General features: G+C 33.9%; 3 protein-coding genes across 6 annotated transcripts; 2 read left to right on the top strand and 1 right to left on the bottom strand.

Annotated features, from left to right (window-relative positions):
- Positions 1-675: 675 nt before the first annotated feature.
- LOC118043318 (uncharacterized) lies at positions 676-3,573 on the bottom strand. Its single transcript, XM_035051270.2, has 4 exons — positions 2,990-3,573; positions 2,612-2,886; positions 971-1,125; positions 676-840 (listed from the first exon to the last, which is right to left on the bottom strand). Exons 1-3 carry the CDS (start codon positions 3,264-3,266, stop codon positions 1,057-1,059), a joined length of 621 nt encoding a protein of 206 aa, XP_034907161.1. The 5' UTR covers positions 3,267-3,573; the 3' UTR covers positions 676-840; positions 971-1,056.
- Positions 3,574-8,318: 4,745 nt separating this feature from the next.
- Positions 8,319-12,410, top strand: LOC118043317 (elongator complex protein 4). Its single transcript, XM_035051269.2, has 9 exons — positions 8,319-8,514; positions 8,894-9,050; positions 9,169-9,395; positions 9,518-9,593; positions 10,191-10,347; positions 10,922-11,000; positions 11,252-11,411; positions 11,488-11,579; positions 12,042-12,410. The coding sequence occupies exons 2-9, from the start codon at positions 8,918-8,920 to the stop codon at positions 12,207-12,209; spliced, it is 1,092 nt and encodes a 363-aa protein (XP_034907160.1). The 5' UTR covers positions 8,319-8,514; positions 8,894-8,917; the 3' UTR covers positions 12,210-12,410.
- A 6,501-nt stretch (positions 12,411-18,911) lies between these two features.
- On the top strand, positions 18,912-22,841 carry LOC118043316 (GDSL esterase/lipase CPRD49). 4 transcript variants are annotated; one of them, XM_073411645.1, is made up of 7 exons: positions 18,912-19,475; positions 19,554-19,756; positions 19,938-20,015; positions 20,183-20,323; positions 20,719-20,795; positions 20,884-21,033; positions 21,229-22,446. In XM_073411645.1, exons 1-7 carry the CDS (start codon positions 19,454-19,456, stop codon positions 21,230-21,232), a joined length of 675 nt encoding a protein of 224 aa, XP_073267746.1. In that variant the 5' UTR covers positions 18,912-19,453; the 3' UTR covers positions 21,233-22,446. The 4 variants fall into 4 exon arrangements, with proteins under 4 accessions (XP_073267746.1, XP_073267745.1, XP_034907159.1 ...); XM_035051268.2 differs by lacking the exon at positions 21,229-22,446 and adding an exon at positions 22,453-22,841 and having other exon boundaries at positions 18,933-19,411; positions 19,523-19,756; XM_035051262.2 differs by lacking the exon at positions 21,229-22,446 and adding an exon at positions 22,453-22,841 and having other exon boundaries at positions 18,933-19,475.
- The last annotated feature ends 566 nt before the right edge of the window (positions 22,842-23,407 follow it).

Genomic DNA, 23,407 nt, shown 5'->3' with positions numbered 1-23,407 from the left:
AGCTGCGATCAAATTTTGTCTTTGATTAACGTGTAATTTATTCCGAATAGATTGCATATTGAAGGTGGTGTTGAGAGTAGTTGTTTTTTAATATATTTTATTTAGAGATATATTAAAATAATATTTTGTTTTATTTTTTAAATTTATTTATATTTGCATATTAAAATGATAAAAAACATTATAAAATTATTTTTTTCAAAAAAAAAAATTCCAGTTGAAACGCTGTTCTTAACCAGAAAATCAAAATTAATAATGTTCATGCAAGTCCTTGTATCGGGTATGGAAATCTTAACTTCAAATTATCTCGAATTGAGAAGGATAAATTATTTGTATTTCCGAGTGATCATAGCACCGAAGAGGAATCCAAAAAGGAACGGGAATCTCTTTTGCATAATCTGTTTAAGATTTTTTATCTTTTGCTTTAAGTTTCCATGCGATTGATAAAGCAATGAGAACCTTCGGAGATTTGTAACAAGTAGTCAAGTACCATACAGTAACAGAGGCCAAACAGACCTCGATCATATATACATGCTCACACTTTGTTGGATTACAGGTGGTTTGGCTAGTCTCTAGCTAAATGCATTTACCATTCTTTTGTAAATACACAAACCATACAATGTTAACTGAAAACAACAAGCCATGGTAGATTCTATCCTTTAGTCATATATATACATGTGTGTGTTTTTGTGTGTGTGTGTGTGTGTACATGTTCAAGCTATAACATACACGGTGATCTATGGTATATCTAAAAATGGTTGTTTCACTCTTTTCTGGTCCCAAGTCGCCATGTTAGTGGTGTTTCTTCAACAGTCTCCAAGCTGCAGATTGTGTTGAATAAACCTGTCCAAAAAGGGCCAGAGGTCAGAAACTGAGCTGGTTGCTCAAGTTCACCGGATTGGGTGATGATGGGAATCGGCAAGGAAGCAGACAAAATGACCTGATATATAACAATGGAAGATTTAAATATTACCTGCAACCTGACGCTGAAGAGTCTGATTAGCCAAAACGAGAATAAAAGTCTCCAGTTGCTGTTAGTCCTTCAAATGTTAGAATTAATCATTTCACTCTTTCTTCCAGCAGAATCTTTTGATACCTTGGAAACACCACATTCTTGCAAGCTGAAACCTGTAGAACATGGCACACTCGTATCAGAGCCTACTTTAATCCAGCGTCAGCTACTACTTCTTTGTCAAGGCATTTCTATTCATTCAACATGGAAAAAAAAACTTCTAATTTTTGTGGTCGACAATTCTTTTGGCAGTTTGGCCGTGTGGGAAACTTGGATCAGTGCCTTTTTTGGGCTAAGCTGTGTCACAAAGCCTCATAACTGAGATGACTAAGACAACATAAACTAGAGAGAGCTGTTTGTGACTCGAGTAATTAAAAGCAGGGAAAAATTGACCTGCCGACAGTCAGCTTCTGAAGAGATGGTACTTGTCACCTGTTATTGTTTTGACAATTCTCATGGACCAAGTCTAAATTGGGGACCTACTTGTTGTAGTTTTTGTCACGCTGAACAATCGCTAAGGCTATCAGACATTAGACCAGAAAAAGAAGTGTGAAACTGTGTATATATGTAGTTAATCACCTTTTTATCTCAATAAGCATCCTAAAAGCCTCTAATCTCGTTTCAAAACTAATTTTTATCTGGGTGTGAAAGGAATAGAGAAAAGAGATTTCGGTGGATAAAGTTTCTATGGAGAAAGAAAACGAACATCTGTGAATGGAGTAAAGATACTTCACAAAAGAGGGTACACGTCTCGTATTCTGATACTAACAAATATGTGACCACAATAGTAAATTCGAAAAAATAAAATAAAAAATTGTCCATCTAAGCCGCATGACCGGTTTCTCTGGATACGAGGTCCAATGGTTGTTTTTTGACCAGGGGATATGGAGGCTGGATCCAAGTGGAGGACATGGCTCGAGAAACATTAAAACATATAAACGAAATATCGACATTATGATCACATGCTTCCTAAAGAAACAATTAAATTTTCTCAAAGTGGCACGCCTTCCCCCCTAACATTCTAAACGCTTTTACACCAGTCAGCTCTATGGTGCCCTGGGAGAGGATTTTTTAGAGGAATCCTATGAATCTATTAACCAAAACCTTGCAGAATTAGTCAGTGATGAAAGGGCTAGCTTATGTTACCGGACCTTTCAAATTAACTACCACGTGATCTCCCACAGCCGCAGTATCAAGTAATTTTCTCCTCTGTTTATGTCGTATATTTAGCTTGCCAAAAACACCCCCCCCCTAAAAAACCCCGTAAGAAGTACCAATTCAAGGGGTTTTTCTGACCTTCCAGAAGATCAAATATTCAACCGCTGTACAGTTGAATTAGGTGCTGATAAATTGACTAATGAAGTTTTTAAAATCACAAAGGAAGTGCGATGTGACAACGCCGGATTCTTATCTTAACTTCTCTGTTATGTACAGTTGTAACTGTAAGCATAATTCATTTTTGTAATCTGTTTATACTTCCCATCAATTAATTGCTGCAGCAGCCAGGCTATAACGTTTAAATTTTTAGTAATTTGCATTATGAGAATCATCAAAATCGTCACGATCCAGTTAGGGAGACGAGGGAAGGAGGGAGGGACTTACAGCTTCAATGTCAATTTTGTAGACCCAAAGCTTTCTTCTTTCTCTGCAGCTTGTTCTATACGCCACAACAACATGACCAATTGCTAGAAGTAGAGAGCAAAAAAACAAGGCAATTTCCATGGCTCTAACATATTCTCCTCGGCCCGTACTTGAAACTCTAAACACGCGTGGTGCCTTGAAGGAAACATAAATCAGTGATGACACAGAACAGATCGTTGTAATCCCCAGGTATGGTCCTGTTGAGAGCCTTGGTCCATCACACAAACTATAAACACCTATAACAACGACAACAAAAATTACTAATCTTCCCATAAAAACATTAAAAACAGGGGAGACATATAGAACAAAGAATGAAATTGACTGGTTTATGATACTTACAAATGATGACAACTGATCTTATAATGGATATGAGGGGTATGTCAACGAGGGAGGAACGAAAATCATAGTTATTGAAATAAGAAGAGAGTGTCTCTGATGATAAAGAAGAAGGAGAGAGAGAGGCAGAGAGGAGAGAAAAAGGAAGGAGAGTATCGGCTATAACAAGAAGAATAGGAGCAGAGAAAAGAAGGAAAGAAATTAACATGGAGATCAAGAAGAATACAGTCTTTACTCCTCTCAAAACCTTTTTTGATTTCTCTTCTTTTGCAAAACCCATCTCTTCTTTTTTGAGTTTCTGTTGCTTCTGCTTCTAACTTGTGAAGGATCTACCAGGTTGTGCTCGTAGACAGAGGAATTGAAAAGATAGAGACTTGAGGACTTCGCTAAAGTCATGGGAGGGAAGGGGCTTAAAAGGGGATGGTTGAGTTATATGAATTTAAAGAATATTTTAAGGGAGAAGTTGAAATGAAAAAATAATCGCCATGGAAGGAAGGTGCTGCAGTAGGCCAAAATGTTATTTTTTTGACTGGACTTGTCCACTGGGGACAAGGATGACAAAGACTTTGGAACTTTGGACGCGGAATTTAATAGTCAAATATAGCATTCTGAAGGAAAAACACCCACAAAGAGAAGTTCTTAACGACAATAACTACAAATGTATTAAGAGACAATTAACGACAGTTTATAGGTTTTCTTTTTTATTGCATACAGTAGAGGTAGAAGTTTCTGCTGTATTTTTTCCCAGCTTTGTTTGTGGTCTTTTGGTTTGGCGAGGAAAATACAGAGCTTGACATATAATTCAATTTCACGTGCAAGATATTTGAAAATAGAGTTTTTTGTTTTTATATTTTAAAAGTATTTTTAAAAAGTATTTTTTTTTATTTTAAATTAATTATTTTTTTATTGTTGTGATGCACTCTCAATTCTAATTCATGAATCTCTCGGTTCGAGAAAAAAAAAATCAAACCATTTATTTTGATTTTTTTTTTTCAAATTCGTTACAATAATACTAAACAAAGGACGAGGAATCAACATGTTCGAGGCTCCCCCGATGAATTGAGAAGCAATCTCCTTTCCTTTTTTTTAGCCATCATCGTTGCTTATAGACAGATAACCTGTTGATTATTCTTTCTTTTTTATTTAAAACTGAAAATGAATCATGCTCAACGACCACAATAACAGTCCATGACTGCATGGTATCGATAAATATAATAACCCACACCAATCAAGCGGGCATGGTGGAACCGACTGGCTGGGATCATGTGGGCACATGCAACAGTTCATCTTTGCGAATCTTTAGGGTTTTTATTTATAGGAGTCTTGGCTTTTCTCTTGTTTCAATTGATTTTCCTTTCTTTAACCTCACGAGTAGTTGAGTGCAGACGAAAAGTAAAAAATAAACAATTCTTGTTATTTAATTAATTCCTTGGTAGTTAACAACAAATACCAGATTCAATCTGTCATATGCCGTGACGTTATCCAAAACCTGAGATTACATGCCTTTAATGCAGTTGTAAGCTAGCCTGTGCAGGTGAGATGGCCTTCTATCCATCTCCGTTCAGTGCATTCTGTTAAGATCCTCAGCACAGTTGAAAACGTTCTACGGCGTCGTGTTGTGAATTTAGTACTATATCAGAAATTACAGTTCAATAGCCTGGAAGCCATTAGACCAACTTCACCCCCACCGAATCCGTTGACTGGAAAAGGTCAGGGGGCAACTGTCGATGCTTTAATTAGGTCCATGCTGAAAAATCTATCAAGTCATACGAGAGAAGTCGAGATAAATGACTGGTGAAAATACATTAGCAGTATACCATCAGAATCCAAATGGAAAAGCTTGATCGAATATTGTTTAAATTTAATTAAGTTAGGGATTTGAACGAACTAGCCAGTGTTTTTCAATTGAATAGATTAATCTGACCAAACAAAATGTTAAGTGCAGGAGTATGTTTCTCTCGATCGAGAGCACATGAATATACGTCATCTCATGGGTGGGCAGCTGGGAGTTGGTGAATGGCTGATGTGTGCCCGGAATTCTTTAACTATTTGTTTCAGAAAACTTACATCGTTTTCTTCTTCTTGTGTTTTTTTAGTAATGAAAAGCTTCATTTTATTCTAAATCCTGCATCGAGATAAGCTTGACAAATAGCTCGATTGCAGCTGGTTCACCACAAAATATTATTAAAATCCAGTAAAAATGTGAGATTAAGTTAATTCTACAAAAAACAAAATATATATGATGATGTTTCTTTGCACGGTTTTGTGATCGTGCTGCAATGCTTATGGTTTTTTTTTTTAATGGATTAATTTAGCAAAAACCTGAATATATAATTCTTTTTATAAAAAAATTTAAATATCGGAGAAACACGAATCACATAACTAATTATAATATATATATATATATATATATATATATATATATATATATAACACGTCATAGTAGTTCTCTTTATTAATTGTATCAATTTTAATTTTTTTAGAAATCCCTTTATTAAATCATTGCTTACGGACCAAGGCAATAAAACAGGACACCTATCTAGAGAGAGACAGAGCAATAGGTTGGGATAAACAGTACAGCTCAGGAAATTTCAGCTGTGAATTATAGAATTAAACCACCTGTGTCTTGCGTAATCGCTTACTTAAAAAACTGGAAAACACTTCCTTGATGGAGTTGCCAAGCATCCTTTATTATACTCGATTTATTTGTCAAAGCCCGCTGAGGTCCGATTCACATTATTTTCGACTGTCTCGTGAAGATATCTTTTATATTTTTAGATTAATATAGGTATTTAGGTCAGTATCTTGATTCATTTTATAAATTTTAAAATTAATAATTGTATAAGTATTTAATAATAGATTTAAATTTATAACTTAAAATCTATCTAGTTTGACTATACTCGAATTTCTCGTGAAGATATCATGCCAGGCAGTCGAGTAAGAACCATATGGCTACATGCATCTGGAGCCGCCTTAGCGGGGTTACGAGTCAAATCTTGCATATACCGTGACCAATTCTAGATTTCTAGAGCAGCCATTTTTCAAGCATGGTTCACGAGGCTTACGTGTAAGTCGTCATGTTTCTTTGTCAGAAGCGACCTTACCAATGGAGAGTGAAAGAGAGTTACAAAATTGCAAGGAAAATTTGCAGTTTTTTCAATCCTAGCAGTTGGGTGGCGTTCGACCTCTGTTTTTAATTAATTTGTTAAATTCACCAATCCGAGTAAATGATTTATTACCTCCATAACGGGACCAAATTCCTCGAGGATAGCGATCTTTTTTTCTCACCAAAGCACCAACTCTTGCAAACTGTGACCAAATTATTATATGCGACTCTAGTCCGGTTTTTAAAAATTATAGTAGTAATTATTTTTAATATCAAAACATCAAAATAATATAAAAATACAATAAAAAACTATTTTGAAATAAAAAAACATTTTTAAAATATAAAAATGAATAAAATATTAAATTCAAATACCAACACATGGAGAAATCATGTACTCGATCGATACTTACTTTTCAAGTTGCGGATTTGGCTTTAGCGGCAGCTTAGTGATGTACAAGTTTCCTTCTTACCCTGCTTAATTGGGCAGTCTTTTGGAATAAACTATTCATTGCAGCAAAAATAAGGAACCATTTACAAGAAGCAAATAGAAAACGCCAACGATATTTCACATTTGTTACAAGATAAGAAATTACAAGGAAGCTTCCAAGGAGGGGGGGGATAATCGATTTTAGGGCAATGTACTAGCCATTTGGATTGTTCTTTAAGCTATTCAAGTTCTTAGGCGCCACGTAGCAAGAAAAAACACGGAATTATTTTCAGGACCAGAACAGAAGTATGCCTCTGCAGGGAAATAAAAACACTAAAAAATGTGGCCCCTTCGTCACAAAACACTAAAACAGGAAGGAAAGAAAAGAAGAATGTGACCCCTGCCTACATATTTAATCAGCAACACACGCGTGCTACGCTCGGAGAAACTGGGACACATGAATACGATGGTCTTGCTATTATATGCTGTTTGGCTTTCTAGAAAGCACGCAAGAAAATTAAAATTAGCACATCACGTATATATATTACATTTCACACCCATTATCCACTATTTATTTATATATTTATTTCATCAATCTTTTTTTAAAAATACTTATCATGTTTGATTGAGAGGCGTATCTCACTACAGTTTTCAAGGGGCATGATGTGGTAGTAAAGAACTTGAGATCTGCGCAGCTGATCTCAAATTTGAGTTAGAGTGCACCTTTTGTAAGAATCTGGGATAGCCGGAATTTTATTTGCTCACCTGAACCTATAAAATACATTTTTTCAAGAAATTGAAGCTACTCAAATAAAAAAAAAAAAAAATATCTCAGTGCACTTGGGAAGCAGAACTGATTAACAAGTAATTAGGTTACCGACTCACTTTCGAGTCATGCCGATGACGAGACCTATTTGAAAAGGAGGAATTATAAGTCTCTCATGTGCATGAAGGCATGGACCAGGACGATCCGTGATGCTCATTTTTTCTTTGTTGATTTTTGCCTTCGATTTTCTGATTTACATTTACACAATCCGTGATTTTAGTTTTTACATTTTTTGTAAGAGTCTGGGATAGCCGGGATTTTACTCGCTCATCTAGACCCACAAAGTGTGCTTTCCGGAAGGTGGGATTTCCTCGAATCCAAAAAAAAAAAAAAAAACACTGACGATGGCATGTCGTGTAGAGAACCATATTTTTAATCTGGGTTCTAAACAGGATTCCATATGGTTTTTCGCCAGCACAAAATCTTGCGTAATGCTTGAAGATAATCTAAATTCTTCACCAGAACTTTCACATCCCAGGACATGGGCTTCAAATCTGGTTCAAAATACACAAAAGTCAAAACCCTATAAAAAAACCTCATTTGTATGATATCGTTCCCATGGCCCATCATAAAAAGCCCACTGTACTTGAAAAATAATTTTAACACGGGCCTAGCTTCAATAGTATTTTTGCGCAATGCGTTCATTATTGTTACATGAAACCCGCGAGTTTACCCAAGATCCGGGTGACTACGGTCTTAGTTATTTTTTCAAATAAGTAAAATATAATTTTATAGTTGATTGGGTTAAATTTAAATAACTTATTAAGTTAATTTAAAATTTAAATAGCTCATTATAACTTTGATGATATTTTATATATATATATACGTGTGTGTGTAAAATTTATATTCACATAACTTTTACATATGAGATAACTATATATAATTTATATACATACAAATTATTTTTATTTTTTTAATATAAAGTATTAAAATTCTTAATATTTTTTTAAAATTTTATTGGGTTTACCCGGGTGAACCCCCGGGTCAGGTTTAATAAATAATCAGAGTTCAGACGCCAATAGAAAAACGGCTCTCCGAAGCCGAAAGAATTTGAAAAGACTGCTTGTATACAGCGAACTCGGCACGTCGAGATAGCCAAGTCGAGGTGAAGCGTTGAACGCACGCAATAGGAAGCCTCTGTTTGGTTGCTCGGAAAGACAGGGAAAGAAGTAAGAAAGTTGCACTGTGATCTGGTTTCATCACTGTTGTCTTGCGCTGTTTTAGTACACTTCTCTGTTTCGCTTTAGTTTTCGCTGTTTCTTTTTAGTCTTTTTTTTAATGCATAGATTTTACCAGCTATAAAACTACACCAGCTGTTCAAAAAACCATAATTCTCGGACTTTGAGCTATCCTTTCTTGGGCAGTTTAATTGGAATTTGCTGACTTATGAAACTCTTTGTGATGCACTCCAGTTGTTCGATGAAAAGCGCATGTCAATTATTATTATTTGTTATTGTTCTTGGTTCTGTTACCAACTGTTCATGGCTTGTAAAAGAAACGCCAGCATTGTAATCCTAATAGAGCTGCATTGTGCTTTTCTGTTTATAGAAGTTTAACTCGGTGACGCTTGCAATGGCGGCGACTAAGACCCGAATAAGCAGCTTCTCTCGCAATATATCAGCTGTGTCTGCTCCTCAGTTGCCTGGAATAAAGTGCGGTCCTAATGGCACATTCTTTGTTTCATCTGGGATACCTGACCTTGACAGTAACCTCTCTACATTACTTTTCCTTAGTTTCTTGCACTTACTGAAGGCAGGGTTCGGTTAACAACAATCAAATGAATTGATATTGTTTTGAGTTTTTCTTTCTTTTATCTTATGTAGAGATACTGGGTGGGGGCTTTCCTTTGGGAAGCTTAGTTATGATAATGGAAGATGCGGAAGCTCCTCATCACATGCTGTTATTGAGGAATTTCATGTCTCAAGGACTTGTTCAAAACCAACCTCTTCTTTATGCCAGTCCAGCTAAAGACCCTAGAGGGTTTTTGGGTACTTTGCCTTGCCCCTCATCATCTAAAGATGATAAATCCCGTAATCATGATACAGAACAGGTTCTCTCGTTTTCATACTGATTTCTACCATGCAGTTTTTATTTCGTTTTTCTGTATTTGTTTGATTTTTTCTTTTTTGTTTGGGTGACATGAGTTTGTACCGCATATCTAACTGATTGCAGGAAAAGGGACTGAGAATTGCTTGGCAGTATAAAAAGTATTTCAGTGAAAATCAGCAAAATATTGATGATCATAAAGGTGAGCTTTTTGGGCTAGCCATTTCTTTTGTAGATTTAATACACTAATCATGATTTACATCTTTGCATAGAATTGATGTTATGAGAGAATTGTCGGAAGTTGATCACTTGGAATAATTTTCAAGCAGCCTGTCCAGAATAAACATGTTTTCTGAGCGTGCAAATTCACTAGGCTGCACTTCATAGCTTTGATAAAAAGGGTACCATTATTTTTTGTTATCAGCAGTTTCAGGTATTTATGCTATAATGCTTAAAGGGTAAACAAGAGGTGCAATACACGTATATTTAAAGCTTCTCTTCATGGATTCAAAAGAATTAATTATGAACACAATGAAGGAGAAATTGAACATTTAGGTCAAGTATAAAGACAAAATATGACATCGTGAAAAAAGGGTGCAACTTTGTTGTCCTTGCCATGCTGATCCAATAAAGAATCTAGATATGAAGCTGTTATTGAATGATTGACCTCAGATGACGAGTTATTTAATTTGATCTTGCATTCAGCTTCTGTTTGAGAATCTTTTAGTAAATATCATGTCTGTTCAGTGGTGGGAATGAATGGAGATAAGTCTGGCATCCTTACATAGTTATATTGCAGATAGTAATCAAGAGTTTTGCAATGATTTTGACTTGCGGAAACCATTGGAGAAGCATTTTTACAGTGGGCAGCGTGTAGACTGTGTCAGCATCAAAGATTCTCCTAACCTGGCCACTCTTCATGACCGTTGTGCCACATTTTTAGCTCAATTTCCAAGGTAATGCTGTATGCTTCCTTAATCAGATATCTTAGGCAAATACATTTTGGGTTTTAACAAAATGTCAAACATCTGAACAAGGTCTGCAAGAAATCTTGATAGCTGAACCATCTTGAGTGGTGACATTATAAATGTTTGCATGATCACATAAGCTTGTCTATCCAGATGTGTGGGTGTGTTTTAAGAAATAGTTCTATGTGAAATAGTTTAGCATGCTGCTAATTTTGTTTCATGTTTCTTCATTCATTGTTAAACTTCATCATACACATTTCTCTGCAAATAGAATCGGAAAAGACCATACATGCTTGTGCTTAAGTGTGTGTGTGTGTTAAAACAGCTTTGGCATGATAATTAATTTCATATTTCTTCATTTATTTGTTATATTTCCTTTGCTTATTTCTCCACAAAGAGATTGGAAAGCTTCTCAAGCTATTTCCTGTTTTTAGTTTGGACGATAGGGTCTGGTCTGCTATAGAATTGATCTTTGACTATCTGTTTTGGGTTTCTTGTTGATTTAGCTACTTTTCTAGTTTTTCACACATTATTCTTACCATCTGCTGGTTATTTTCTCCAGAAATGATGGAAGCTTTTCTTGCATGGGTCGTATTGCTATTCAGTCATTATGTGCTCCACAATGTGAACATTCCAAAATGGTCAGTGGCAAATACATTTGCACTTGAACCCTATCTCCTCACAACTTTGGTTTATGATTTGCATTAATTTAGACTGTTCCAGTGCCTTTCCTCTTTGGTAAGGTTTTCTAAATTGTAAAAATCTTTTCCTTGGCCTCTTGTAACATGTCAAAGAATCTTGACTGCCATTTATCTTCTTTTTATATTGAAACCCATTACGATTCATTTTTGTGATTCGTACAGGACTTTTGTTAACAAATGTTACATTGCAGGACTGGGATATGCTTTCCTTCATTAGATCTCTCAAAAGCATGCTACGGTCTGCAAATGCAGTTGCTATTATTACATTTCCATCTTCCCTTCTTTCACCATCATTCTGTAAAAGATGGCAGCACATGGCAGATGTGTTACTGTCTGTCAAAGCAGTCCCAGGTTTATTGATATTCACACGTGCTTTTGTGGTGTTTATTTTAGCTTTCAAAACTTCTGAACAAGTGCTTTTTCCCAGATGAGGACAAGGAATTGGGAAAACTCCTAACTGGTTACCAAGACATGGTTGGCTTCCTTAATGTGCACAAAATAGCACGTATCAATACTCAGGTACAAAATCAGGGTACTTTACTGTAATCATATGCCACGTGTATTCTCTACTTTGCCATGCATGGGTTTCCAAAATAAGCAAGTAGACATGCATGCACGATGCATGCACAGATACACATTAAGAGAGGCGTCCTTTTCACCTAACCCTGTGACATGCTGAGCTTAAGGCATGTTAGATTCAATCGTTGGCCTTGAAATAGTTTAATTCCTATTAAAACATCGCCATATATACTATTTTTCATCTAAAAATGCAGGTTCAATTGAACGTGCTATGTTTACCTGCCATGCATATTATTTCAGAACCATCTTTTCTTCCCTTGAGAGTTCCTTATAGAATAGCAGCTCAAATTTGCAGTTTTTTGTTCTGACTGGGAACTCAGGTCTTTCCAAAGACCTTGTACCATTTTGTTTATCATCATGACTTCAGGGTTACACAGTTCTGCTGTTTCAAAATTTCCACAGGTTCCCATGATTCTTGAGGCAACGACATTCTCAATAAAATTGCATAAGCGACGGTTTTTAGTTTTAGAATGTCTAAATCAAGCCCCCATTGATGGTTCAAGTGGGACTTCGTATGGCACATCTGGTGGCTGTTCTGGGTCCTCCAGAAGCGGTGCCCTTGATTTTTAGCGGCATTGCATGTAGACCGACTGGCAAGTGCTTGTCAAAGCAACACTGAGAGTTGACCAGGAATGAAACAGAAAAATTGTTGGTCGTTGGCGGCAGAACACTCGAGGGTTCTCTTGTCTACTTAGCAGTACAATCATCGAATCCACTGTCTTGAACAGTAAACCAGCCTTGAATGCAAGAAAGTGGGTCAGTCTCTTCTGATTTATCGGATTTCCTTGCTGATTATCCAAAATGTTCAATGACAGAACAACATTGATGTAGCTTTGTTTGTGTTATTAGTACTGGTTTGGTTTGTATTTCAAAACAGAGCGATTCATAGGTCGTTGGAGAATACGAGAAATTGCTTGACAAGTTGACATCATAGCTTGTCGATTAGCTACCTTTTTTTTTGTTGGTGGAACTATCTAACCGGAGCAGTTATATTGCAGTATAAATTGTTTTTTTTTTCTTTTAATATGATTAATGACGGTCGAACAGTCCGAATTCAAATAGATATTTCTAGGGTATTTAACGATACTTGGTTATAGAATAAGATAATTCTAGTTACGCAGTTGCATGCTTTCACACCTTCACGAGTTTGGAGAGGTTACTCTGTTTTTGTTCATCTATAAAATGAAAACTGAACGTGAACATATCAATCTAACTGTGCGTGATTTTAAAGAATAATTTTTTTAAGAATATTTTTAATCATGGTTTTAAAAATATGTTTAATTAAAAACCCTTTGTTAAAAAAATAAAATCAAGATTTGATGCAATTATATATATATATATATAAATATATATAGGGTTCAATGTAAAAAATAAAAAATTATTTAGCTAACTAAAAAGGGGTTTTTATTTTTAAATTTTATTTTTATAGTTAGATAAAAAAACAGAAGCGGTAACAATATTATAGGCTAGCTCTTTGCTGTTTGTGCCGGTCATAATTGCTTATGGCAAAGTTTATATCGTCATCTTTTCTTTTTTTCTGAACACGTACCCTCCTTGTATTATCATGGAACTTCGATGAAAATCTCTTTTGCCATCAAAGCAAAATATACCTTTTTATATGATACTAGTTAACGGGTTTTCTGGAACATGCATCGGTGATCTTGTGTTTTGGGCTGCGAAGTGCTCAGTCTCTCTTTACTGAATTCTATCCAGAATTTAGCATTTTTTCACAAGTTAGAAACATATTTTATTAATAAAATATGATAATCAAGTTAATTAACAATATAAAATAAAACATAATTAGTGGTTTTATTACAAGTTCAGGTGACCTGTTTAATTTTGTTAGTTTGAAGGAAACAAAATAAAATGGAGGATATTTCCGAAGTTGCTAGTCAATGGTTAAGATTCTGTTCAGGTGACCGTAAGAAGGGGCTTGTTTAGCTTCTTCTTTTTTTTACATTTTTTTCTAGCTGTACCATGAGAGTCGTTGGTTGCCGGGACCTTGTGTTCTATTAGTAATTCCATTTTCTCTCGAACCTACAAAAACTTAGGGAGTATGGCCACGGGATCCTTGTGGCGCACCCGAGGGAAGCTCGCGGTGGCAGCCACCGTGGCCTCTTCCGAGGATGCAGAGACTGCTCTGTAGCTCTGCACCGCCGTTCCTGTCCGCCTCTATCTCGACACCGTCACTGCCCAAACCCCCTCTATTGCCTTTGGTATGTATGTCTTCAAACTAAATTCTCTTTCCTTCATCGCCGATCCACAGAAACACGATTCACTCTTTAAATTCTCAATTTTGGCTTAGATTTTGCACTCAGCGCTAGACTTTTTATATTTGTGATCGGTGAAGCTTTTGTTTGGATAATTTATATTTGTAAATATTATAAGCAGTGATATACATGAGCATTTTTTAGATATCTTTGGAAATCTTAAATTTGTGAAACGTTTATGTGTTGAAAATTGAGAATTGTTGAGGTGAATTTATAATGGTGTCTGCATTCTGTTTTGTTGATAGATTTTGAATACTCGCTGGTTGTCCGGAGGAAGTGTTGAGGGGGAGAAAGTTAAACATGAAGTTCACTCAAGGTCCACTGCAAAACTTCAAGAACTGTGTTTTGAAAATGGTGGAGTATATATTAAGCTTGGGTAACAACACCCTGGGCACCTGGTGAGCTTTCAGTCTGCTTCCTTAAGCATGCATGAAATCAAATTTCTTCGTATGATCAAGCGTGTGAGGTTTTCAAGAAAGAGCTTGAAGAGACACCTTGTGGCCACCATTGATAAGTTTATTGTTCATGTAGCTCGAACAGATGATGGCCAAAAGTTGTCTGTGAGGGTATTCATTAATTGATGTCCCTTTAACTGAAAACAAGTTTTGTACGTGTTTGATGGAATTGTGAGTAGCATATACATGCAGGAAATAACTTGTGGGGTTTGTCTTTTAACCTCTTTTTAATTTTATCTGCACATTGTTCATGACAGCCACTGCAGATCGTCCCACTGCTTACAGGTAGCACAGTGGATGGTTAACGATATACTTGTTCAGATATTTGTTCATGTAAATCATATTTACTTGCTGAAAAATAATTTTTTTGAAAAAATAAATTTTAAAAAAGTAAAATATTTTAGTGTGTTGGTTATTTGAAAAAATAGTTTTTTTTTTTAGAAATTAAACTTTAGAAAAATAAATTCTTAGAAATAAATTATTTTTTGATATTTGATAATGTAATAAAAAATAAATTAAAAACCACTTTTTAGTATGTTGATTATGTTATGAAAAATGAGTTGGAAAATAACTTATTAATGTTTTATTTTTTTTAGTTTATTAAAATAATAAGGAACAAATCTTACAAATTAAAAAGTTGAATGAAAATGAAATTGAAAAAAAAATATAATTTAATAAATTATTTTAAATAAAATAAATAATAATCAAAATAATATAGATCAAATTTAAAAAATTAAAAATTAAAAGATGATGAAATTAAAAGAATAATAATTAACATTGTCATAAATTATTTCAAATAAAATAAGTAACAATTAAAAGAATAATGATCAAATTTGATAGATAAAAAATTTCAATTAAAAAATGATAAGAAAAAAAATAATAATTATAAAAACGAGGATCAAAGTTATATAAAAATTAAATTATAAGGGATGAAATTGAAAAAAAAAATATTCAAAACAAAATATATATAGCAATTAAAAGTTTGATGATCAAATTTGATATAATCAGCAAATAATATGATATTTCTAAATTTTTACAAATTTCAAAAAGTGTTTTTTGCTCAAAATAAAAGAAAAAAACTTTCTTATACACCAAGCAAAATTTTCATTTAAATTTTTTATTGATTAATTTTTTTAATAACAAACAAACACATAATATTTTAAAAAGTGTTTTCTCATTAACAATATCTAAATGGTGTGGGGGAATCACTGTTCCCCCACACACAAAACACTGTGGATTACAATAGTAATCCACAGTGCTTCCTTCTTCTTCTTCTTCTTTCTTTTTTTTTTTTTTTTTTTTTTTTTTTTTTTTTTTTTTTTTTTTTTTTTTTTTTTTTTTTTTTTACTTCTCCTCTTTTTTTCATTTTTTTTCCTTCTTTTTTTCAAATTTACTTTTTTTTTCAACTTTCTTATTATTTTTTTTTCCAAAATTATTTTTGTTAATTTTACTTTTTAAATATTGACCTGGTTAAAATTTTTGTTTTGTAATTTTTTTTCTTTAAAATAATGTGGATTGTTGCGATGTTTTTCTACATAGTTTTTCTATTTTATTTCTTTATTTTTCAAAATTATATTTGTCGATTCTTTTTAATATTGAGCTGGTTGAGAGTTTAATTTTGTATTTTTTTTCTTTAAAACATTGTTGATTACTACAATATTTCTCTGTATGGTTTTTTTTTATGATTTTCTCTGAAATTATTGTTTTTTTATTTTTTTTTTAAATATGGAGCTGGTTAAAAATTACAGTTACAATATGTAAGAAAAGCACTGTAACTTTCCTCGAAAATTACTGTTGATTGCTACAGTGTTTTTCCCCACATGGTTTTTTTCCTGTTTTTATGTTTTTCCCTAAAATTATCTTTGTTAATTTTGTTTTTTAAATATTAAACTAGTTAAGAATTGCAATACAAGTAAATACAAGTTTTTCCTCACAAAACATTATGGATTGATACAATTTTTTCTCATATGGTTTTTTTTTCCAGTTTTTTTTGTGTTTTTTTTGTTATATTTTTTTCTAAAATTATCTTCGTCGATTTTATTTTTTTTATATTGAATTGGTTAGAATTTAACTTTGTAATAAAGCTTAATCATGTGGGGAAAGCATTGTAGCTTTGCTCATAAAACATTGTGGATTGCTAAAGTGTCTCTCCGCATGTTTTTTTTTTGTTATAATTTTTTTCAAATTATCCTTTTCAATTTTATTTTTTTGAATATTGAATTGTTTGTGAATTACAATTATAAGTCATTACAAATAAGGTTAAATCATGTGGGGAAGCACTGTAGCTTTCATCACAAAACACTGTGAATTGCTATAGTGTTTCCAACATGTTTTTTTTTTCTTTTTTTGGTGTTTGTTTTGTTATTTGTTTTTTCTAAAATTATCTTTATCGATTTTTTTTTTAAATATTGAGCTGATTAAGAATTTAGCTTTGTAATTTTTTTTTTCTTTAAAACACTGTGAATTGTTGCAGTGTTTTCTTATGTGATTTTTTTATGATTTTTTTCAAAATTATCTTTGTCGGTTTTTTTTTAATATTGAGTTGGTTAAAAATTATAATTACAATAAAGCTAAATCATATGAGGAAAGCGTTGTAGTTTTTCTAACAAAACACTGTAGATTGCTACAATATTTCTCTAAATGGTTTTTTATTTTATTTTATTGGGAAAAACGCTATAATTTTCCTCACAGAACATTGTCAGTTGCTACAACGTTTTTTCTCATGGGTTTTTTTCCTTCCAAAATTATCTTTGTTGGTTTTTTTTTTTAATATTAAGTTGGTAGAGAATTTACCTTTGTAATTTTTTTCTTTTTATTAACTAAAAAAGCTAAATCATGTAGCGAAAGCACTGTATCTTTCCTCACAAAACACTACAGATTGCAACAAATCATTTTGTTCAGTCTCTAAATTTTTGATCATCAACACAACTTTTTTTCCTGTCATAAAATATTTGCTCCATCATACCTTTAATTTTTATTACTTATCTAGCGCTGGTTCACAGTTATAACATTATCAAGTATATTTATTTTATAAGCCCGCAGCAATGCGCGGGCATGTCATCTCGTAAATCACTAGAAACAAACACATCCTATAAGACCACTTTCGGAGATCCAGCTTTTTAATTATGCATGATAAATAACCATGTGCACTCGAAATTTGGTTTTATATGAGATGTGCATTTTGTTTTCCTTTTCAAGGGTGCAGGCATCCCTTTCTTCTATCTGTTTATTTAGGTAGGTGGCTATTCATGGTCTTGAAGAGCTATTGTTAATTGAAATTTCCATGGATTGCATGTGCAGATGGGTTGGTTGATGAAATTAGTGAAAGTTTGCCCAAGGCAAGTAGAGTCAACATCCGGATGGGCATCGTGGTAGGGGTGGTTGGCTGTCTAAGTTGCAGTTGCAACCAAGGTTGTTAAAATCGAGATTTTAGAACGAAACGGAAAGCCCTTCACAAAATCGGATCGTAAAAACGGATCGTAAAATCGTAAAATCGTAAGGAATTTTGAAATATATTAAAAAAAATTCATGTTTCAAATAAAAATTCATACATATTTCAAGGACATTAAAAAACATGTTTCAAATAAAACTTCATGCATATTTCAAGCCTTCAAATAAAAATTCATATATAATTCAAGCATCTTAAAATATAAGATTCAAATAAAAGTCATATATAATATAAAATAACTTTTCATTAACTAATAATCAACAAATTTAAAACAAACAATCTGCTGGTGTGTTTCCTCATCATTCCTTAAGCATTCATCACAATAAAAACATATATATTGATATAAAAAATAAAAAAATATAAATTCAGCATTATTATAGTATATATTTTTAAATAAATATTAATTTTTAAAAGCAACATACACCACAATAATATATATACACTACATGGTACTTTATTTATAAGTCCGCAAAACAGTTAATTACATGTTAGAAAAAGTAATTTGATATTATTATATGAAAATAAAAAAACATTAAAAAATAATTTAAAACAAAAATAATATTTTTTTATAAAAACATTTTCTAACCAAGAAAAAAAACCTCTTGAAAAAAATACTTTACTTGGACAAAATGTTTGTCATAATTTTAGTGAGATCCACGAAAATGAATCCCAACTATCACAAAAATCAAGGCTAATGGGGGGGGCTGTGCAGCAATTATATTGGGAGGAACGATTAGGGAGCAAATGAGCAATTATAATATTGAAGGGGAGGGGTCCGGGGGGAGCAATTATATTGGGGGGAGCAATTATAATATTGGGGGAGGAACGGGGGGAGCAATTATATTGGGGGGAGGAATTATATTGGGGGACAACAATTATATTGGGGCTTTTAAATTGAAATCGTAAAATCGGTCCTGATATCGCGATTTTGCGCGATATCATCCGATTTTTACGATTTTACCCCATTTAAACCCGATTTTACTTATTTTCGATTTTTTCAACCGATTCAACTCGTAATGCATGTTTTGACTCGTAAAATCGTACGATTTTACGAGTCAAAACGCGATTTTGACAACCTTGGTTGCAACTATTGCATTTCATTAATGGGGAAGACATAAATGGTTGGTGTTGTTTGGTGCTGGGCTATTCACACTCGTTACTTCTTCGGCGCTCATAAATGTTTCTCGTCTAATTTCTCGCGAGTAGGTGGGAATATACTCGCCTTCTGCCATTTTAGAGTAAACAGCTATGTAGTTGTAAGTTTTCGTGGGTAGTTAATTAATACAAGAACACAGTCTGAGATTCATCGATGAAAATCCTATCATCATGAACTCATCATCAATGATTTTATTTTGACAGTAAAGGCATGAAGTTTTTAATATTCTTTTTATTTCACGATAAAGTTTTTTTTTTTTTTTTATTTCTTGTTTATTACTGCTGTTTTCTTTACAAAGACAGGTAATTATTTCAGTGGAAATATCGTATATGGTTATTTTATATTTCGTGTTTTAATTCGCGGGGAAGGAAATGAACAGAACTCGCAAAATTGGAGGGAAGAAATCAATGAAGAGAGAGACACTTGCCACTGTCAAGGAACAAGTACGTGATGGATCTGTACACCTCTTTTAACGAGGAGGGTTCATGCAATTGGGCAATAGAAGCCGTAAGTCCTCGATTCTCACGCTTTTCTCCATCCTCCCTCCTTCGCAGATAATCTAGTGTCGAGCCGCTACCATTTCAGTACTCACAACCAAGCAGAGAGAGAGAGAGAAAGAAGAGTTTTGTGTTCAAAGAAAAAAGAAAACGAATAACAGATTTTTCACGACAGAGAAAATGGTGGGACCGAGTAGACCGCAATTCGTTTTCTTTGGATCGTCCATTGTACAACTGTGCTTCAGCCATGGCGGTTGGGGTTCCATCCTCTCCGATATCTACTCTCGCAAGGTATTTATTACTCTCTTGATTTAACATGCTCTTTTAAATGTTGCTTCACTTGTTTCTAAATTACATAGAAATTGAAGTGAAAAGATTTGCCCTAGTTGATATTTATGTAACTGTTTTGGCCGTCAAGTGAATCAAATTGCCATTCTCGGTGTCTGATTAGGTTAATCTTATTGTGTTGCAGGCAGACATATTGTTGCGAGGGTACTATGGATGGAACTCGCGGCGTGCTATCCAGGTTCTTGATCAAGTTTTTCCAAAGGTATTATATCGATGTGCTAATTTTTTAGGAGCGGATCACACATGAAAACTGATCATTACAGAGGAAGCTAGTGAAAGTTTCATCATTTTAAATGGGCTCACTGTAAGATCTATTTGAGGAAACCCGTCTCTGTGCTAGTGACATTGGTTATTTTTCATGTATTGTAGGAAGCTCCTGTGCAACCATCTCTGGTGATAGTTTATTTTGGTGGTAATGATTCGATGGGGCCTCACTCGTCTGGCCTGGGCCCTCATGTACCACTTGATGAATACATCGAGAACATGAGAAAGATTGCAATTCATCTCAAGGTCTTCTCCTGATTCTTAAATATACAATCTCACTACACAAACAGATCATGGTTGATGCACATCCGTTATATGAATGAAACAACCCTAATTAGATGTAAGGAAATTAAAACAATCTTTCTCCTTGAGTCGTTAGATAAGAATTATGGTAAACTTAGTTTTTGAGGGGAACAAAAAACTGGGAGGTTTTTATGGTTGCGATGAGGATTCAGATGGAAAATGTTGTTCTTATGCTGCTCTTGAATGCCTTAAAAAGCTCGAGTACTTTTTTCTATTCAATTCCTGATTGCTGGGCTATGTTCAATTTTCTTTCATCTTGTATATCTTGTATTCTGACCCTGAGCTCTTCAGAGAATGAGGTTTGATGTCTATTCTAACGCAATATATATAAAAATCAGAGCCTTTCAGAAACAACACGCATCATTTTTCTGAGTTGTCCTCCTGTTGATGAGACCAGAGTTGGTTCAGGCTTAAGGTGCTCTGATACATCACTTCTATCTTCTTTTTTTCTTCTCTCTTTCTGATCATATAAATTCTGAACCACATGTTTTTTCTAAATTCAGTGGAATTCTCAGTGAATTGATACGAACAAATGAGTTGTGCCAAAATTATTCCAATGCTTGCATAAAACTATGCCAGGAAATGGGCGTGGAGGTTGTTGATCTTTTCTCTGCCTTTCAAAAAAGAGATGATTGGACAAAAGCTTGCTTTACGTAAGTTTTCTGTATCTTGCTTTTGCAAACATGATCGAGGTTCACAAGTGTATGTTGTCTTATGTATTTTTTCGTGGTCTCCCTCATGTATCATCATGTCTGCATTTTCTGCATGATACTTGGATGTGAAGGTATTTTTCTCACACAATTATTAATAAGCCTTAGTTTCCTTTTCTCTTAATTTTGTACGTGCAGGTAGAAAAGCTTTCAAACCATTGGTAGTTTGCTTTTTTTTTTGTTTATTTGGACAAAACTCTTTTGATTGTTGATTTTTGTGGTTATAAGGATAATTGCTCTTATCTTAGGATACGTGTAAAGACATCAAGCTGAAATTTCAATTACTTGTCTGCACAAAATTGCAGTATGGTACGGTATCATTTGACTACAAGAACTCACGGGTTGCAGATATGCATTTTTACTTTTCATACTTGTGCAATTTAGAGACTCCTTTCTTATTTAATCTGCAAAAACCAGATGGATGATCCCCACTTTAAGTTTTTGCATTGCCATGATAAGTTAGGCCATCAATGTGTTTTCTTTCCCATGATAGAAAGATATCCTTAGCCAGCTTTGGTGGGTTAGTTTATGCTGCTATATCAGATGGTCTTTTTTGGGCTAACGTGTCAAGACCCCTTGAACTGCTATAAGCACTATAGTTTTTTCCTTTGATTATAAGCACCCCCTCCTGTTAGGTTCCGACTACTACTGGCAGCGAGACCAGACCACCATCAAATGAAAGTTTCAGTTGATGCAAGTTCATACATGCAAATATCAAACCCAGCCATCACCAAATTCAAGTTTTATAAGGGTTCAAAGTTTTTTTGATTTGGTTTTAAAAATGGTTTTTGATATTGAAATTTTGTTTGGGAGTTTGAAATAGTCATTCCGGTGGTTGATTTGGTGGTCAGAACAGTGGAGTTTTGGCGGTGAATGGTGATCCTAATCCAAACACTTCCTAGTTCATAAATTAAAATCAAAAGAAAAAAAGAATGATAGGGGTGTCAATCAAAACAATAAATAATTCAGGGGTATATTTACAGTTTAGTTGTATTTTTAGCATTTGTCTTTCTTTTTGCACAATGACCAGAATCTGCTCTGTGGACTCAGGTCTACGTGGATTAATTAATCTACGATGCATGTATGCTGTCTCTCCTTCAATCTCCACGGCAGGCAGGCTGTGTTGGTTAATTCAGCTCATAAATCACTAGATGTTTCCTCTGTCACAATTTTTACTGGCTAATGTTAGGTTCCATTGGGGAAGTATGTATCCTAATGATTTGAGATTGCCATGTTTTCTTCTCCTTTCACTACGACAACAATCATAAAAAATATGAATTGAATGTCTTTGGTTGACTTAAACTGATAGTACCATCCATTTCGACCTTCAATTTTAAAGTTCTTCCCTTCACTTTTTTCCAGAGATGGCGTTCATTTATCTGCAGAGGGAAGCAAAATAGTTGTGGAGGAGATCTTGAAGGTGCTGAGGGAAGCTGAGTGGGTTCCATCTCTTCATTGGAAGTCCATGCCCACTGAATTTTCAGAGGATTCACCTTACTATCTTGTTACTGCTGATGGGAAACGAACTCTAAACCCCTCCGAGTGGACTTTTCACAGGGAGATTCAGTGGGACTAAGGTTGCAAAACTATCTTCTCACTCCTCTTTCAAATGCAAATTGAAGAAAACAAGCTTCTCCTACCAGGGTCCGTGCAAAAAATAATTAGCCTAGAGTGAGATAATTATAGTACAGCCCACTCTTGTCAACTGATGTTGAACTCCATTTATTTTTAATCGAATTGTTCCTTGTACAGCCATGGGTTCTGGTAGCAACATATAATCCTATCCAAAATCCTAATTAATCTGAAGGATAGAACTGGTGATGCTTATAGCCTTGGCTTGGTATGGTCACTTCAAGGCACTATCTATAATCTCCACGTCTTCCGATTATAAACTATTAAACATTCTTATTTATTATAACGTAATAACTTATTTTATTACTCAATAACTTAATTAATCATCCCGTAACAAGTAAATCATTCGAACTGTTACATAGATACATACGATGAATTTTAAAGAAAATTATTTGATCTTTTTGTATTTTAACCAATTACTTTATAATAACGATGGTTACGAATAATTAAATATAATTTTATTATAAAACAATTGTCACTCTAAAGGATAAAAAAATATTGCTTAAATAATAGAAAGTAATTTATAAACAACTGCAAATTAATAAATATTTACATTAATTACGTCCTAATACTATTTTATTATTTTTTAATTTCCAAGGCATTATAATCACAGTATTGGCTTCAATAACCATAGCAAACCCGCTTGTGCTGGCATTATGTTTAGTTAAAGCGGCCAATTATATCT

The sequence above is a fragment of the Populus alba genome, chromosome 10 (assembly GCF_005239225.2).
Source record: "Populus alba chromosome 10, ASM523922v2, whole genome shotgun sequence".
Taxonomy (NCBI): Eukaryota; Viridiplantae; Streptophyta; class Magnoliopsida; order Malpighiales; family Salicaceae; genus Populus; species Populus alba.
Note: the sequence above shows the minus strand (reverse complement) of the source record. Positions and strands in the feature narration are given on the sequence as shown.

What these genes read in the sequence shown, in the direction of transcription:
- LOC118043318 (XM_035051270.2), bottom strand. Translation starts at nt 3,266, where the DNA reads ATGGGTTTTGCAAAAGAAGAGAAATCAAAAAAGGTTTTGAGAGGAGTA. An exon ending in AAGATCAGTTGTCATCATTT is followed by an intron (nt 2,887 to 2,989) that starts GTAAGTATCATA and finishes TCGTTGTTATAG; the next exon opens with GTGTTTATAGTTTGTGTGAT. An exon ending in ACAAAATTGACATTGAAGCT is followed by an intron (nt 1,126 to 2,611) that starts GTAAGTCCCTCC and finishes CATGTTCTACAG; the next exon opens with GTTTCAGCTTGCAAGAATGT.
- LOC118043316 (XM_035051262.2), top strand. Translation starts at nt 19,454, where the DNA reads ATGCAATTGGGCAATAGAAGCC. An exon ending in GCAATTGGGCAATAGAAGCC is followed by an intron (nt 19,476 to 19,553) that starts GTAAGTCCTCGA and finishes CTACCATTTCAG; the next exon opens with TACTCACAACCAAGCAGAGA. An exon ending in AGAGTTGGTTCAGGCTTAAG is followed by an intron (nt 20,796 to 20,883) that starts GTGCTCTGATAC and finishes TTCTAAATTCAG; the next exon opens with TGGAATTCTCAGTGAATTGA.
- LOC118043317 (XM_035051269.2), top strand. Translation starts at nt 8,918, where the DNA reads ATGGCGGCGACTAAGACCCGAATAAGCAGCTTCTCTCGCAATATATCA. An exon ending in GTAATCATGATACAGAACAG is followed by an intron (nt 9,396 to 9,517) that starts GTTCTCTCGTTT and finishes AACTGATTGCAG; the next exon opens with GAAAAGGGACTGAGAATTGC. An exon ending in TAGCACGTATCAATACTCAG is followed by an intron (nt 11,580 to 12,041) that starts GTACAAAATCAG and finishes AAATTTCCACAG; the next exon opens with GTTCCCATGATTCTTGAGGC.